The 18,660-nt window shown below is 40.3% G+C and overlaps 1 protein-coding gene across 1 annotated transcript in view; it reads left to right on the top strand.

Annotated features, from left to right (window-relative positions):
• GRIN3A (glutamate ionotropic receptor NMDA type subunit 3A) overlaps positions 1–18,660 on the top strand; it is a gene marked incomplete at both ends in the record, with an annotated part of 129,286 nt that overhangs the window by 59,800 nt on the left and 50,826 nt on the right. Inside the window, 2 exons of the mRNA XM_081316206.1 lie at positions 2,987–3,591; positions 7,650–8,697. Coding sequence (XP_081172332.1) covers positions 2,987–3,591; positions 7,650–8,697 — 1,653 coding nt within the window. The remainder of the gene's footprint in view (positions 1–2,986; positions 3,592–7,649; positions 8,698–18,660) is intronic.

Genomic DNA, 18,660 nt, shown 5'->3' with positions numbered 1-18,660 from the left:
TTTGTTTGTTAAGTAACAAACAAATTTAATGATATTATTGCACTAGATTTCAATGAGGATGTCATTGCATTAAATTTCAGGGAGGATATCACATCCCTAAAACCATTGATGGCAGCCCAATGTTAAGTAACAAACAAATTTAATGATGTTATTGCACTAGATTTCAATGAGGATGTTATTGCATTGGGTTTCAATGAGGATATCAACATTTTAAGTGGATTCGGATGACAATGGGGACATTTCAAGATATTCTGGCATTCTTCTGTGAGGGGAGAGGAATAGTGGGAAGTTAGAGAAATTGAGTTTTTTTTAATTTGTTTTGATTTTATATAGCCTGAGCTCCTGCTGTATGTCACCTGAACTGGAAAGCTGAATAAATGTTAAAAGTCTCCCATCAGAGATATTAAATAATGCTGTATGCTAATGCATACTTAAAATTAAATCAGAGTAATGAGTGTGAGTCAAAAATCTATTTATATTACTGGAAGCACCCCTGCAACTCGGGGGCCAAATTCTGGCTGAAGAATGCTGGTTTTTAATTTCCAGAGGTAATGCTTCATATGTATGAACTGAGCAAAATAAATATTTGCCTCTATACACACATTTTAATTCCAGTTGATATTCACTTTTGATGTTTAATCATTTAATCTCATTTAGGTAGAGCCAAATGGGACCGCCTTCCCATTCTCTATCGATATCAGGAAAATAAAAGAATTGTTTTCAAAAGGGAATAACAGTTTGTAGCATTTATTTTAGATGGGCTTGATTTGTTATGCAATAAAAATATCACAATACTGTCTTCTGTGATAATTCCAAATTAAGCAAACATGCCCAGATATCGTGACCGGCTGTAAACTGAGGGCATCTATTATTCCAGTATCTGATTTATATATATATATATATATATATATATATATATATATATATATATATATATATATATATATATATATATATATATATATATATAATAGAGCTGGAAGGGACCTTGGAGGTGTTCTAGTCCAGCCCCCCGCTTAAGCAGGAGAACCTACGCATCTCAGACAGGTGATTGTCTAGTCTTTTCTTAAAGATCTCCAGTGGTGGGGCACCTGCGATTTCTGGGTGTAAAGCTGTACCACTGGTTGATTGTCCTCACTGTCAGGAAGTTTCTCCTTAAATCCAGGTTTTAATATAAACAATGCTGTGCTTCGATGGTTAGATGGCCTAGACATTGATATTTGAACATAGATCTTTTTAACATTTATATTTGATTGTGTTCTACTAATCCAGATGCAATGTTAATGTATATTGCTAGTCCATAAATGATATGCCATACGCTAAATAAATAAATCTAAACTAAGCTACTGCTTTGATATCAGAGGTAACTATTTCACCGACAGTTCAGTCCTCAAAAATGATTACACTGAGTTCAGTGGGATTTACTCTCAGACAACTCTAGTTACATTCAGTGGGATTTCCTTATGAGTAAACAATAATGAGATACGGGCCAAGGTTGTTAAGAGATGAATCAACATTTCGCAGGCTAAAGATGGTTTTATATCCTAGCATCTCAAAGCTACCAGGTTATCTGCCTAGCTGGTTGGAAGAAGCCTAGAGTTTGGACCATGCGTATGGATTAGGGCTATACGTTATACGTTCAGTTAGACATTGTACAGAATTTAGTGCAGCTGATAATAGAAAATGGCATTACCTTCCATTGTCCAAGTACTTCTGTTCATTTGAGATATTGACCAAAACCTCAGAGGCATTCTAAGGTTTTGTAGGTAACAGCATCCAAACCCTTTTAATGATGTTGACTTCTCAAAGCAAAGTTTCCACCAATACTAGTTAGATTACTTATAGCTTCTTTTATTGGAATGTGTCACTCCCCAAGGTACTTTTTCAAGAGGCGACTAGATTTTCTTGTTTTTCTTTGAAGACGTTTCGTTTCTCATCCAAGAAGCTTCTTCAGCTCTGAGCTGAAGAAGCTTCTTGGATGAGAAGCGGAAGATCTTAAAAAAAACAACAACAAAGTCCAGATGCTTCTTGAAAAAGGAACTTTGGGACAACCATGACCTGGATGACTGAAAATCTCCATGGAATGTGTCACTGCAATGAGAGCCAGTTTAGCATAGTGGTTAAGATATCAGGCTAAAAGCTGCGAGTTCTGGTCCTACCCAAAGTTATCTTAGTAACCTTGGGCCAGGCACTCTCTCTCAGCCTGGGAAAACTTTGCAAGAAAACTGTAGAAACTAATCTATGCTGTTGCTAGGAGTCAATACTGTCTCAAAGGCAGAAAGGAAAGGAAAGGAAAGGAAAGGAAAGGAAAGGAAAGGAAAGGAAAGGAAAGGAAAGGAAAGGAAAGGAAAGGAAAGGAAAGGAAAGGAAAGGAAAGGAAAGGAAAGGAAAGGAAAGGAAAGGAAAGGAAAGGGAAAAGAAAGAAAGAAAGAAAGAAAGAAAGAAAGAAAGAAAGAAAGAAAGAAAGAAAGAAAGAAAGAAAGAAAGAAAGAAAGAAAGAAAGAAGGAAAGAAGGAAAGAAAGAAAGAGAAAGATCACTGCAATGCAATCAAGGGCGTAGATGATAGTCTTGTAGAATTTGTGGCCATCACCACTTTTAATCCAGTAGTTCAGGACAATAATAGACATTATAAGGTGTTTATTGATTTAAATAGCATTATCTCTTATACATTTAATGAGCTTGCCTCTCTGCTTTTATAAAAAAGAATATACTTAACACTCAAATGATGGTAGGTAAGAGAAAGTGAATTTGAATTTGAGTTTCACTTATCACCCTTTAGGAATGATATCACTGGCTTATTATAAATTTCCTGGGAATATTATCACTGAAGATTTAAATGCTAGAAATTCGGATACAGGAATGTATCTGCAAATAGGTTTTATGGGGCTTCCAGCAACATAATTGGCACATTTAAACACATTGCACACAAAATCTGAACATCTTTCCAGTTAAGAGTCTCTAACCAATATTTTTATTATTTTACAGAATCCCCTTCACCTGCAGTTGAGCTTAGAACGTTCCCTGAGTTTTGATGCTGATGTCACTTTTTCAATCTTGGCCTTGAACAACTGGTATAATTTTAGTTTGATGGTATGCCAGGAAGAATGGAACATCACAGATTTTCTCTTCCTTACTCAGCAGAGCTCCAAATTTTATTTGGGATCCATTATAAATATCACAGGAAACCTCACATCAGCCAGTGACCTCTTGACCTATCTGCAATTTCATCTGGAGAACATTAAGGATACAACATCAACAGTGGTGATGTTTGGATGTGACATGGAAAGCACAAGGAGGGTTTTTGAGATAACCACACAATTTGGAGTTATGCCACCTGAACTTCATTGGATTCTTGGGGATTCGCACAATGTGGAAGAGTTGAGGACAGAAGGTTTGCCGCTGGGTCTTATAGCTCATGGGAAAACAACACAGTCTTTTTTTGAAGATTATGTGCAGGATGCAATGGAGCTGGTAGCTAGAGCAGTTGCTTCAGCTACAATCATCCAACCAGAACTGGCTTTGATTCCGAGTACAACCAATTGCTTGAACACAGAGGAAAAAAATCTCACATCAGGCCAGTATTTATCAAAGTAAGAGATCTCTCTTCAATAAATGTCATTGTAAACATGAATGTGTCATACAAAACTCATATCAGATTTTTCTCCATGATGGTCTATCCACAAGATGTTCTTTCAGGTCTTCCAATGGTGCACTCATCATCTCTGTAACTTTGTCCATCCACCTTGCTAACTACTGGTCAGCTAGACTCTAACTCCAGAATTCCTATGTGGCAGAGAATTCAGGGAGTTTAAACTATCCTCTGAATAATTCCCAGGTTGGGGAAGCTGATCTAAAAAGTGGTATGGAAATAGATCTGATTCAGAGAACAGAAGCAGCAGGCTTCAGCTCCTTTTTCTTGTTTCTAAATTCTCCAATTGTAGTGAGTCTATATCTTGTTTTAAAATTTGTTTAAAGGGGAAAAATCATCCCTTTTTCATTAAAAATAACTTCAAATTGAAATTTACTCCCAGTGAACTATAACTTTCATAGCAAAGACTATAGGAGTAGAAGACAGCAGATTTGGTAGGTCTGATTATTATCATAGGGCAGGGGTCTTCAAACTTGGCAACTTTAAGACTTGTGGACTTCAACTCCCAGAATTCTTCAGCCAGCCTGGCTGAGGAATTCTGGGAGTTGAAGTCCACAAGTCTTAAAGTTGCCAAGTTTGAAGACCCCTGTCATAGGGGCATTGCTGTTTCTGAAGATCAACCAGGAAAGGCTTGATCTACAAAACCAAGGTGTGACCAGGCAAAAATTCATGTAGATTTTTATCTTAGCTTCACTCCCCAACTTGAAGGAGGCCTATTTTACTTTTTTTAACAAAAGTCCTGATTCCCTGCAGATGCAATGCGGCAATAATTACTAGGTTGTTGAGGCTATAAACTTTTTTGAGGACTGTAATTCAGCAGAAAGAGGTTGTTGCATTGCCTCTTCTGCAGAAGACAAAGTCCATCCATTATACATCCTGCCAAAGAAAGGTATTGAGGGCACTACAAAATCTAATAGTCACCAAATTTGAATAAACTGACTTTGTATGACACTCTGTCTCTTCTCTAGCAAGCAGGCAGCAGGTTCCGTCCTGTGCTTAGTTTTAAGAGTTTTGTAATCCGTCTGCAAAATCCTGCCATGAGGTGGGTTAGAAAGTTATGATAATAGCAAGCTGAAGAGTTGAAACTGCCATGAAGTACTATGCAGGCAAGAGCAATATAGATTTCCGGTTACAACAGAGAAAGAAATGAGAAGTTTATTGTTATTTAGTGGGTGAGAGATATCAGAGAGGATGGTATCTGTGCTGTGGTGGGAAAACCATAAACCTCTCTGAGGCTTAAAAAATGATCCTATTCAATTCACTGAGATATGGGGTCTCTCCATGTCCAGATATTCAAGTGACTTTTTTGTGCTGTGTTTTTCTAGCAGATGCAGATCACATACCATAGAAATCCTGTACTGAGAAAGTTTCTGCTGTGTTAATTCCTAATATTATGATTGCCCTGGTTACAGGGTAAAAAGCATTAGGATTTGAAAAGCCCATCTAGTCTGTAAATTATGGCATTTTAATTATGCCATTTGAGTAATTAAAGCCCCATATGCGATTTGACTGTTGCCAATTCTCATTTTTCTCATTCTCGACTAAACTTTGGGAGATAAAGACAGAATTAGCAAGTTACCAGGCTAATGAGTACAGAACAATTTAATTAACCTACCACTGGAAGTTTATTATTGCGACCCCTTTGAACCGTCAATATTTCAGTGTCCACAAAAATGCAAACAGTAATGAGCTTATGACTATGAAGGACTATGGGCCGTTCTTTTAGTCACATAGCTAAATTGCTTTCACCATACACTAACAAAGTATGAATATGACAAATGCACACCATAAAAGTTCAAATTTTCAGGAAGAAGTGATTAGGAGTAACTCTGCCTCATTGCAAATAGTCATTTCATGCTGAAAAGGAGTGGGATTGAGTTCATTTATACTATCACTGCAGTTGTTAAATGAATCTGGCTTCCTTGCTTGCCAGAAGATTGCAAAAGACGATCACATGACCCCGAGACACTGCAACCGTCATAAGTATGAGTCAGTTGCCAAATGGCTGAATTTTGATCACATGACCATGGGGATGCTACAACAGCCATAAGTGTGCCATTGTAATATTGAACAGTCACTAAAACATGACCATTGTTGTAAGTCAAGGACTAACCACAGCTGTTCAGAGACTCTGCAAACGAATGAATCCCAGAATGCAGCATTAGTGTGCAGAGTGGGGAAATAAATGGGTATCCCCAAATACACTCACCAAAAATAAGAAATGGTGCTCGAAATAGAGAAGAATTGCCAGCAAGTGGAAGAAATAACCTCATCTTAACAAAGAACATTTCACCAAATTAGGCAGCCAAAACAATTCAGGAGAAATATGTATATACAGAAAGAGAAACATTTACATTCATTAAAAATCTGCTCATAATCAACAGCAAACAGCAGTCGTGAATTTAATTGGAATAACAGTATGGCAAATACAAATAAAGAAGCTGACTAAATGTACTTTGGGCACAAAAGTTCTCCTTCAGCAGGAGATTTTTTAACCCAGTTGCTGTTTATCTGCGCTGCTACCTCCGAGTGTAAGTAAACTCCACCTCCCCAACCTCTTAAATTAGCCTGAATGACATGGCCATAGATCAGGGGTAGGCAACCTTGGCTCTTTTATGACTCGTGGACTTCAGCTCCCAGAATTCCTGAGCCAGCCATGCTGGCTCAGGAATTCTGGGAGTTGAAGTCCAAGGTTGCCTACCCTTGCCATAGATGGTTGCATTCATCTCCATTCATTCTTTGGAGGTTTCCTTTTGTGCAAATGTGTTCAAATGAACCTTGTTTTCTTGTTTATTTCATCCTGAAATAAATCAATAACCCATTGAGAAATCCCCATAAATAAAGCTAGTGGGAGAGAAGGAGGTTCTTATATTTTAACCAACACAGAAGGAAAGGAACAGCTATACTACGTCTCGTGAAAACAAAACCAAGTCTATATAATATTTTGAAATGGTCACTTTGTTGGCCAAACAAAATTACTACTTATTAACATATACAATTTGAAAAATATTATAAACACAGAGGACACCCAGTATCTATAGCTCAGATGGCAAGGCATTTGGGTAAGCAGGTTCTACTCCTACTCTTCATCCAAACACATACGCAAAATATTTCTTTCCTTGGATCTGAGGATTGCTGCATTTTGATTGTAGGCCCATACAGAACACCATCAGAGGCAGGAAGAGTAGGCAGGCCAAGCTAAGCTAGAACTCTAGAACATGTCTGTATTTCAGTTTGTTTCTGATTCTGAATCCTGTTGAAGTTGTGATTTTGCCTCAGAAACATTGTAAATTTCAACCTTGAATGAACCCCACCCCACTCCAAAAAAAACCCACAAGGTACAAGGCAGACATATTTTTTTAAAAATGCCCTTTTCATTCCAAGACCTTCAAAATGTACACATATGTTCATATAGTTCCCAAAGCATGGGACTTTCTTGCCTATTATGGGTTTGAAAAATCTTACAATGTAGGCCTCTCGTTGTGCTATGAGAGCTGCAGGTGGAAGCGCAGTCATGTATCTTGTTCATCCCAAAGAGGTATCTGAGTTGGCCTTGTCGCCTTTGAAGAAAAAACATAAATGTGTTAAGGGGGGAAGAACAATCTTATTTATTTTTTTATTTTATTTTAATTCCATTTATATCCCGCCCTTCTCCAAAGACTCAGGGCGGCTTACAAGCTTAGCAGTAGCCTTCATTCTATGTATATGCCTGCTTATTAGGGCTTTCATACACCCCCCAAGTGGCATTATTACAAAGTCAGCTTAATTGCCCCCAACAATCTGGGTCCTCATTTTACCTACCTCGGAAGGATGGAAGGCTGAGTCAACCTTGAGCCTGGTGGGATGCGAACCTGCAATAATTGCAGGCAGCTGGTGTTACTTAAGGAGGCATTAGCCCACTGCTCCACCAAGGCTCTACTTGAAATCTGAGTTTCAAAAGATGTTGAAAAGTTCTGTCCTCTGAATATCTGCTCATAACATCTTCCTTTTGTCCTACAGGTTTTTAGCCAACACTACGTTCCATGGGCTCAGTGGCCACATCAAAGTAAAAGGCTCTTCCATCATTAGTTCAGAAAACAAATTCTTCATTTGGAATCTTCAGCATGACCCTGTTGGGAACCCAATGTGGACTCGCTTGGGGAGTTGGCAAGAAGGCAAGGTTGTCATGGATTATGGGATCTGGCCAGAGCAGGCTCAGAGGCACAAGAATCACAACCAGCATCCAACTAGGCTACATCTGAGGGTGGTGACACTCATTGAACATCCCTTTGTATTCACCAGGACTGTGGACGATGAAGGATTGTGTCCTGCAGGACAGCTCTGCCTGGATCCCTTGACCAATGATTCAGCTATGCTGGATGCTCTTTTTGAAAGTCTTCAAGGAGGCAACGACACAATGCCCACCAAATTTAAGCAGTGTTGTTACGGCTACTGCATAGACCTATTAGAAAAGTTGGCTGAAGATATGAACTTTGATTTTGACCTGTATATCGTCGGTGATGGGAAATATGGTGGTTTGAAAAATGGCCAGTGGACAGGATTGGTTGGTGATCTTCTGGCTGGGACAGCCCACATGGCTGTGACATCCTTCAGCATCAACACAGCCCGTAGCCAAGTGATTGATTTCACCAGCCCTTTTTTTTCCACCAGTTTGGGCATCCTGGTGAGGAGCAAAGACACGGCTGCTCCTATTGGAGCATTTATGTGGCCGCTCCACTGGACCATGTGGCTGGGCATCTTTGTAGCTCTACACATCACTGCAATCTTCCTGACTCTGTATGAATGGAAGAGCCCCTTTGGAATGACCCCAAGGGGTAGAAACAGGGATAAGGTTTTCTCCTTTTCCTCGGCTTTGAATGTCTGTTACGCCATCTTGTTTGGGAGGACAGCTGCCATCAAACCTCCAAAGTGCTGGACAGGAAGGTTCCTAATGAATCTCTGGGCCATTTTTTGTTTATTTTGTCTCTCCACATACACTGCTAATCTGGCTGCTGTCATGGTGGGAGAGAAAATCTATGAAGAATTGTCTGGAATACACGACCCCAAGGTAAGGAAGGGCCTTTCATTCACATATTCAGGTCATTATGCGTCATTATGCCACACAGTACACTGGCAACTGGACGTGGTCTGGTAATGTTAGCTACACCCTCTCTGTTGAGACCTAGTTTAGTGCAGTGGTTAAGGTGTCAGGTTAGAAACAGATTGTGAGTTGTGGTTAAGGTGTCAGGCTAGAAACAGATTGTGAGTTGTAGCAATAGCAATAGCACCTAGACTTATATATCACTTCACAGCACTTCGTATCCCTCTCTAAGCAGTTTACAGAGTCAGCATATTGCCCCCAACAATCTGGGTCCTCATTTTACCAACCTTGGAAGCATGGAAGGCTGAGCCAACCTTGAGCCAGTGAGATTCGAACTGCTGAACTGCTGGCAGCCGGCAGTCAGCAGAATTAGTCTGCAGTACTTCATTCTAACCACTGCGCCACCACAGCTCAAGTGAGTTGTAGTCCCATCTTTAGCCCAAAGCCAGCTGGATGACTTTGGGCCAGGCATTCTCTTTGGGCCAGCCCTAGAGGAAATGAGCTTCTTCCAGAGGGCATTTGGAGATTAATGTACTCAGAGGCACCATTTTCCATAATTCCGTGATCTCATCCTTTTCCTTCCAGTTAATTAGTATTCGGATTTCGTGTTCCATTTTTACTATGTAAATTTGGGAAACTGCCTACAGCCTGGTTGGTTTCAGGTGGTAGACAGATTTTATTAAACAAACAGAACCGCTATGCCCTGCTTCGCTCAAGACCCATTGATAACTCTTCATCCTATCATGGATTGTAAATATCCTCGTTTTTAAGGAACTGGATCGCTCTAAAATATATCGACCCCTGCAGCAGTTTGATATTCTTTTGCTGGTGATGTAACCTGACAATATTTCTTTCTCCCTTTTTTTTAAAAAAAAGTGTTTTCATTTCTTAAGTCAGTTGTTATTTTTTAAATCCTTTTTTTTATTTTATGTGAACTGTTTCTTACCTTTCTCTGTTTCTAAACCAGAAGGGGCTCTTTCCACTCCAGTGGAAGGCAGGAGAAGGGCAATTTCTTACAGTACTTAGAAATGTTCCAATTCTTGGCCAATGCAGTGATGAAACAGCAGGAGGAAAATCCAGGCCTCTCAAATTAATGGCTTTCTCCCCTCCCTGCCCTGATGGATTTAATTAACTGGGAAGGCAGTGGGTGACTGTTGTCCCCTTCTTAATAGGCTACGACAAATTTCCCCCTCTCTTCTTTGAACTCTATTAGTGTTTGCTGGCTAAATACAGTGTATTCCTTAGGTCAGGGGTAGGCAACCTCGGCTCTTTTATGACTCATGGACTTCAACTCCCAGAATTCAGCATAGCTGACTCAGGAATTCTGGGAGTTGAAGTCCATGAGTCATAAAAGAGCCGAGGTTGCCTACCCCTGCCTTAGGTGAAGGAACAACACTGGTGGGGGAAAAAAGTACCTCCAGCATGTGCTTTCCCCTAATGGGAAAAATGCCATTTGTGGATTGTTACTCCTTTAGGAGAAGAATGACCAGCAGCTGGATAGAAGCCATGAACTGCTTATTTGCAGACCACTCACCATCTCGCTGTTGCAGCTGGGCAGCAAACTAGAGGAACATCTGTGGAGTAGCCTTTTGCTATTTTTTTATATAAATGTTACTCCAATTCAGATTGATGAAGTAGAATTTGAACATTAACCTCATCTGTTAAATATTGTTCATTCATCACATTCATAAATAAACCAGAAAAATGCTGAAAAGGGTAACTTGCATGCTAATGTGACCTGGTCCTATTGGCTGCAACTCTTAGAACAGGGGTCTTCAAACATGGCCCTTTTATGACTTGTGGACTTCAACTCCCAGAATTACTCAGTCAGTGTGCCTGGCTGAGGAATTCTGGGAGTTGAAGTCCACAAGTCATAAAAGGGCCAAGTTTGAAGACCCCTGTCTTAGAATCACCTCCAAAAGTATGATGTTGCCCCCCCCTCAATAAATAAGTAACCTCTAGCATAGGACATGCTTGTGTAGAGTTACCATATCTGGCTGAAATCATAGATGATCTATGGATGCATCACGCAGGGACAAAGCCCGCTAGTTCCTTCCTGTTATCTAATGGTGGTTTAGATTTTTAGAGCCAGGTTTGCATCTCTATTCTTCACTATCATCTTACCTCCAGAGACATTGGGTGTCAACTTCAGCCTGTATGGAGGCATGCTGCTTGAGAAGGCTTGGTGTTGTAATGCAGCATACCTGAAGAGCACCAGAACAGAGAGGGTTGAACAAGCAAAAGTTTATTGTATGGAAGAATTCATAGACTTGTTTCTATGCTGGATTTCCCATTCCAGAATTGCAAGTATTTCATTTCCTTTCTCCTCTCTATCTTTACTTGTATGTTTGAGGACTGATTTTATCATACAGTAAGTAAAATCATAGTTCAAGTAGTATATTAGGAGGGTTAGGGTTAGGGATTGGGATTGGAATTGGGATTGGGATTGGGATTCAGAAGCTGAATATCTTGACCAAGTTGAGTCTCAGCCTGCATCACAGAAATTAGCTGGAGCAAAAGCACTTGAGAAAGTTGCGTCAGCTGATCTACAGATTGGGCTAAGCCAATGTTTCTCAACCTCAGGAACTTTAGGATGTGTGGAATTCAGCTCCCAGAATTCCTCAACAAGCATGTTGGGTCAAGGTATCTATTTCAAAGAATGGCTTAACATGACCTAGTCAAGTGGTCAAGATGATACTCAAAGCTGTAGAAGAAGAAGAAAATCAGCTTTTGAGGCTGGTTCTTTGGGACAAAAGTTTGGGAATCCACGCTGCTGCTAGATTACCCTGACGCTGTGGGCTGGAAATGTGATTGGTGATTTTCTTGAATTTCGGGTGTGTTGGTGTTTTCTATGCACAAAGATTTAAGTTTGTGGTACAGTTGGTGTTATTTCAGTGAAACATTTATGACTGCCATGAAGCCTTCGTTTTGGTACTGGAAACTGGCTATGTATGTAAATGGCAGCATATAAACACAATGGAAAGAACTGAGATAGAGAGAGCAATAGGGTAGTCTAGTGGTGAAGATGCTCACCTCCCACTAGGAAGGTTGAGAGTTCAATCCTAGGTAGCAGCAGATGTTTCTCTATCAGGGTGCAAAGAAAAAATATCTGCTGCAAACTCCGTATTGGCATCAGGAAGGGCATCTGGCCAGTAAATGCTCAGCTCCATCCAGTCTACTCTGAATAGTGACTACAGGACCCTTAAAAGGGAGTTCTTAGAGGTAGCAATAGGTTAGAAAAAACAGCTTCACCAAAAATCTTTGGAAAGGTTCTTTAGTGAGAGCTAATGGTCTATTATCTCTTTGTCTAGGCAGAGAAAAGATAGGGCAATTTCCTAGCTGTCCTGCTTGTTGAGCACTGATAAAGGAGCAAGCTGGGGCAGGGGGAATCTGTTTTACACAAAGCAATATTTTGGGGATTCCCAGAATATCTGGGAAGTAGCAGATAAGAGATCAGTTGTGCTTCTTCTGCTTATGTTACACTTGCAACTGGTTTCACTGCTGTTGCTGCATGTGTTTTACATCTCATCGGACTCGCCTGTAAATTGTGTTGCTTCATAAAAGAAATAATCCCAATTGTTAATCAGATGGGGAGGGAGAGAGGGAGAGGGAGGGAGAGAGAGAGAGAGAGAGAGAGCAGATACTTTTATCCAGTGGTGGGATTCAAATATGTGAACAACCGGTTGGTTCTCTGTGTGGATACCGCTTCCGGAAGTCCGTTCTGGGCCTGGGCAAGAAAAAATTAGCTACGGGTTCTGCCGAAGTGGTATGAACCAGCTGGATCCCAGCACTGCTTTTATCTTTACATCATGTAAGCTTGGTGATCTGATGGCTTTCCCAACCCTGTCTGTCTTTCATTTTGCCCCCTGGCAATATGCAAGGGTTTGATCTAGGAATAAAAAAGGCATCACCTCTTCAGTGCTCAGGACGTTTCTTTTGAAGCAACCTGATGTATTCCATCAAATCAGAGTCTCTCATTATACGTGGGAGTGTAATTATTCCCTGATTTCCATCCTGAAGCATCTCCCAGCTCAAAAACCAAATAGAAAAAGAAACACCTCTGGGAAAGGTGCATTGAGAAGTGACTACTTACATCTGATAAGACAATTACAACTGTTAGGCTATTATGGAAAACTGAACGCAAACATGAATATATTTGGAACAGGTGCCAAGAACATACATAGCCTAGGGAGTGTTGTATAGTACAGATACTGTATGTACAGAAAATAATGAGGATTTTTTTTTCCACTGGTGGTCTAAAAATGTTTTGTAGGTAAATAAAAGACCCAATACATAAATGCATGCCATGTTCACATGGCAGGTTTTAGCAGGATGAAACCGGTAGATCACATGAGCTTCCTACGCCAGCATAAGTATGAAAATAATGGTGGTGAAAAGTACCAATATCATCCCATTTATTCATGAGATGTAAGATTCCTATATTACCAATAAATTACAGGGATTTAACATTACAAGCATGCCAAAGCTTACAGTATAGGAATTTAGCCAACATCCAGATGAACTGGCTTTTATTTTTAAAAACAAACAAATATGCAGAGCGTTTTTTTTTATTACCCAGAACTCATTCTGTATTTAACCTATTACATAACAAAATTAAACCATAGCAGCCATGGGTGGTTTTTAACATAAAAATTTAAAATGCTTTTTCAGGAACTTTAAGCCATCATGTCAAGTAATATGCTTAAATATTCTTAAAAAAGGATTGTAGAACTCCCCAATATGATATGAAATTTTAAGAGTGTGTTAGCATTGTAAGCAATCTAGAGGTATTATAAAAAAATATCAACGACTTATGTTCTCCTATTTTAAATACAGTTTTATGATTAAAAAGCAATTGGAAAGGCGCCCTCTGCTACACAGCTCTGCTACTCCCAGTTTCATGATGCAGCAGTTAGAATAGTAGATTAGGAAAATGATTAAATTTCAGTGTGTGGTGTATAAAAGGTCCATTCTTAATCAGTATTGCAAGTGTAAACAGCTGTTTTCACTAATGCCAAAAGAATTCTTGAGACAGCCTAGCAAAAACCATACAGTCAACAAAGAATGCAAAACCAAGAGAAAGTTAACAGATTCTTGTTCCTCTCTTAACCTCACTGGGGTATCTTTAACAGAGTCTTTTTGTGTGTGTGTTTCAGACCTGTATATTATAATTATTTGAATTTCTTTTATTACAAACCAAGCTCTTGCTGCTTTTGCTGGAACCTTAACACGAAATTTTATTAAACAGACTTAAACAACAGAATTCAAATTAGAAACCATCAAATTTGTTAAACGTTACACAAGGCAAATGGTCTTTAGGCAGTGGAGTGATCCATCTCCTGGAACTAATAATTGTACAGCTCTTTCTTAGAGGTTTGCTTGTATGCTGAGGTTCAGATTGTCTAAGGCCTTTTGTCATCATTTCATGTTGTTGTTGTTAGTTGCGAAGTCGTGTCCGACCCATCGCGACCCTATGGACAATGTTCCTCCAGGCCTTCCTGTCCTCTACCATCTTCTGGAGTCCATTTAAGCTCACGCCTACTGCTTCAGTGACTCCATCCAGCCACCTCATTCTCTGTCGTCCCGTTCTTCTATTGCCCTCAATCTTTCCCAGCATTAGGCTCTTCTCCAGTGAGTCCTTCCTTCTCATTAGGTGGCCAAAGTATTTGAGTTTTAGCTTCAGGATCTGGCCTTCTAAAGAGCAGTCAGGGTTGATCTCCTCTAGGACTGACCGGTTTGATCGCCTTGCAGTCCAAGGAACTCGCAGGAGTCTTCTCCAGCACCATAGTTCAAAGGCTTCAATTCTTTGGCGCTCAGCCTTTCTTATGGTCCAACTTTCACTGCCATACATTGCAACTGGGAAGACCATAGCCTTGACTATACGCACTTTTGTTGACAGGGTGATGTCTCTGCTTTTTAGTGTGCTGTCTAGATTTGCCATGGCTTTCATCCCAAGGAGCAAGCGTCTTTTAATTTCTTGGCTACAGTCCCCATCTGCAGTGATCTTGGAGCCCAGGAAAATAAAATCTGTCACTACCTCCATTTCTTCCCCATCTATTTGCCAGGAATTGAGAGGGCCGGATGCCATGATCTTGGTTTTCTTAATGTTTAGTTTCAAGCCAACTTTTGCACTCTCCTTCTTCACTCGCAACAAGAGGCTCTTTAGTTCCTCTTCACTTTCTGCCATTAGAGTGGTATCATCTGCATATCTTAGGTTGTTGATGTTTCTTCCGGCAATCTTAATTCCAACTTTTGATTCATCTAGCCCTGCCTTTCTCATGATGTGCTCTGCATATAAGTTAAATAGGCAAGGCGACAGTATACAGCCTTGCCGGACTCCTTTCCCAATTTTGAACCAATCAGTGGTTCCGTGTCCAGTTCTCACTGTTGCTTCTTGGCCCGCATATAGGTTTCTCAAGAGACAAATAAGATGGTCTGGTATGCCCATCTCTTTAAGAACTTGCCACAGTTTGTTATGATCCACACAATCAAAGGCTTTAGCATAGTCAATGAAGCAGAAGTAGATGTTTTTCTGGAACTCTCTAGCTTTCTCCATGATCCAGCGTATGTTAGCAATTTGATCTCTAGTTCCTCTGCCTCTTCAAAATCCTGCCTGTACTTCTGGTAGTTCTCGATCCACATGCTGCTGGAGTCTAGCTTGTAGAATTTTAAGCATAACTTTACTAGCATGAGAAATGAGTGCAATGGTGCGATAGTTTGAACATTCTTTGGCACTGCCTTTCTTTGGAATTGGAATGTAAACTGATCTTTTCCAATCTTGTGGCCACTGTTGAGTTTTCCAAATTTGCTGGCAAATTGAGTGTAGCACTTTTACTGCATCATCTTTTAAGATTTTGAATAGCTCAGCTGGAATACTGTCACCTCCACTAGCTTTGTTGTTGCTCAGCTTTTCTAAGGCCCACTTCACTTCACATTCTAGGATGTCTGGCTCGAGGTCAGTGACCACCTCATTGTGATTATCTGGGATGTTAAGCTCATTCTTGTATAGTTCTTCTGTGTAATTTTGCCACCTCTTCTTAATCTCTTCTGCCTCTGTTAGGTCCCTGCCATTTTGGTCCTTTATCATGCCCATTTTTGCATTAAACGTTCCCTTCATCTCTCCAATTTTCTTGAAAAGATCTCTGGTCCTCCCTATTCTATTGTTTTCTTCTATTTCTTTGCATTGTTCATTTAAGAAGGCATTCTTATCTCTTCTAGCTATTCTTTGGAATTCTGCATTTAATTGGGCGTATCTTTCTTTTTCTCCCTTGCCTTTCGCTTCCCTCCTTTCCTCAGCTATTTGCAAAGCTTCCTCAGACAGCCATTTTGCTTTCTTGCATTTCTTTTTCTTTGGGATGGTTTTGGTTGCTACCTGTTGTACAATGTTGCGAACCTCTGTCCATAGTTCTTCAGGCACTCTGTCTATCAGATCTAATTCCTTAAATCTATTTGTCACCTCTACTGTATATTCAACAGGGATATGATTTAATTCATACCTGACTGGCCTAGCGCTTTTCCCTACTTTCTTTAATTTAAGCCTAAACTTTGCAACAAGAAGCTCATGGTCTGAGCCACAGTCAGCTCCTGGTCTTGTTTTTCATTTCATACAAGAAAGAAAATATAAATATAAATAAGAAAACTTGGAGATGCCTTGGTAGCACACATCTCAGGGATTTGATCATAAAAAAGAAAGTCGAATCTCTGCCAATGATATATTTAGGGAAGACAGAGCCAATGATCTGATGATATACCTGATCAATAACTCGGAACCCAAATAAGTGACCTTTTTTTTACTAAGAGTATGTTTATAAGCCCCTTCATGGATTACTGCCTTGTCGTGGCGAAGGGGCTTGCGTAATTCAATGAAGCTATGAGCTATGCCGTGCAGGGCCACCCAAGACTGAAAGTTCATAGCAGAGAGTTCTGACAAAACGTGATCCACTGGAGAAGGAAATGGCAACCCACTCCAGTATCTTTGCCATGAAAACCCTATGGACAGTACCAAAAGGCAAAACGATATGACGCTGGAAGATGAGCCCCTCAGGTCGGAAGGCGTCCAATATGCTACTGGGGAAGAGCAGAGGGCTAGTACTAGTAGCGCCAGAAAGAATGAAGCGACTGGGCCAAAGCCGAAAGGACGCTCAGCTGTGGATGTGTCTGGTGGTGAAAGGAAAGTCCGATGCTGTAAAGATTTTTTCTCCATAGAAACCTGGAATGTAAGATCCATGAATCAAGGAAAGCTGGACGTGGTCAAACAAGAGATGACAAGACTGAACATCGACATCTTAGGCATCAGTGAACTAAAATGGACAGGAATGGGTGAATTTAATTCAGATGACCATCAGGTATACTACTGCGGGCAAGAATCCCTCAGAAGAAATGGAGTAGCCTTCATAGTCAATAAAAGAGTAGGAAAAGCAATACTGGGATACAATCCTCAAAATGACAGAATGATCTCAGTTCGAATCCAAGGCAAACCATTCAATATCACAGTAGTCCAAGTCTATGCCCCAACCACCAGTGCTGAAGAGGATGAAATTGACCGGTTTTATGAAGCCCTACAGCACCTTATAGAACTAACACCAAAAAACGATGTCCTTATCATCATGGGGGATTGGAATGCTAAAGTAGGAAGCCAAAAGATAACCGGAATAACAGGCAAGTTTGGCCTTGGAGTACAAAATGAAGCAGGGCACAGGCTGATAGAATTTTGTCAAGAGAATACGATGGTCATAGCAAACACTCTTTTCCAACAACCCAAGAGACGGCTCTACACATGGACATCACCAGACGGTCAACACAGAAATCAGATTGACTATATGCTCTGCAGCCAAAGATGGAGAAGCTCTATACAGTCAGTAAAAACAAGACCAGGAGCTGACTGTGGCTCAGACCATGAGCTTCTCCTTGCAAAGTTTAGGCTTAAACTGAAGAAAGTAGGGAAAAGCACTAGGCCACTCAGGTATGAATTAAATCATATCCCTGTCGAATATACAGTAGAGGTGACAAATAGATTTAAGGAATTAGATCTGATAGACAGAGTGCCTGAAGAACTATGGACAGAGGTTCGCGACATTGTACAACAGGTAGCAACCAAAACCATCCCAAAGAAAAAGAAATGCAAGAAAGCAAAATGGCTGTCTGAGGAAGCTTTGCAAATAGCTGAGAAAAAGAGGGAAGCGAAAGGCAAGGGAGAAAAAGAAAGATACGCCCAATTGAATGCAGAATTCCAGAGAATAGCTAGAAGAGATAAGAATGCCTTCTTAAATGAACAGTGCAAAGAAATAGAAGAAAACAATAGAATAGGGAGGACCAGAGATCTTTTCAAGAAAATTGGAGAGATGAAGGGAACGTTTAATGCAAAAATGGGCATGATAAAGGACCAAAATGGCAGGGACCTAACAGAGGCAGAAGAGATTAAGAAGAGGTGGCAAAATTACACAGAAGAACTATACAAGAATGAGCTTAACGTCCCTGATAATCACAATGAGGTGGTCACTGACCTCGAGCCAGACATCCTAGAATGTGAAGTGAAGTGGGCCTTAGAAAAGCTGAGCAACAACAAAGCTAGTGGAGGTGACAGTATTCCAGCTGAGCTATTCAAAATCTTAAAAGACAATGCAGTAAAAGTGCTACACTCAATTTGCCAGCAAATTTGGAAAACTCAACAGTGGCCACAGGATTGGAAAAGATCAGTTTACATTCCAATTCCAAAAAAAGGCAATGCCAAAGAATGTTCAAACTATCGCACCATTGCACTCATTTCTCATGCTAGCAAAGTCATGCTTAAAATCCTACAAGCTAGACTTCAGCAGTATGTGGATCGAGAACTACCAGAAGTACAGGCAGGATTTCGAAGAGGCAGAGGAACTAGAGATCAAATTGCCAACATACGCTGGATCATGGAGAAAGCTAGGGAGTTCCAGAAAA

This window comes from Vipera berus, assembly GCF_964194415.1.
Source record: "Vipera berus genome assembly, chromosome: 2".
NCBI classification, from domain to species: Eukaryota; Metazoa; Chordata; class Lepidosauria; order Squamata; family Viperidae; genus Vipera; species Vipera berus.
Note: the sequence above shows the minus strand (reverse complement) of the source record. Positions and strands in the feature narration are given on the sequence as shown.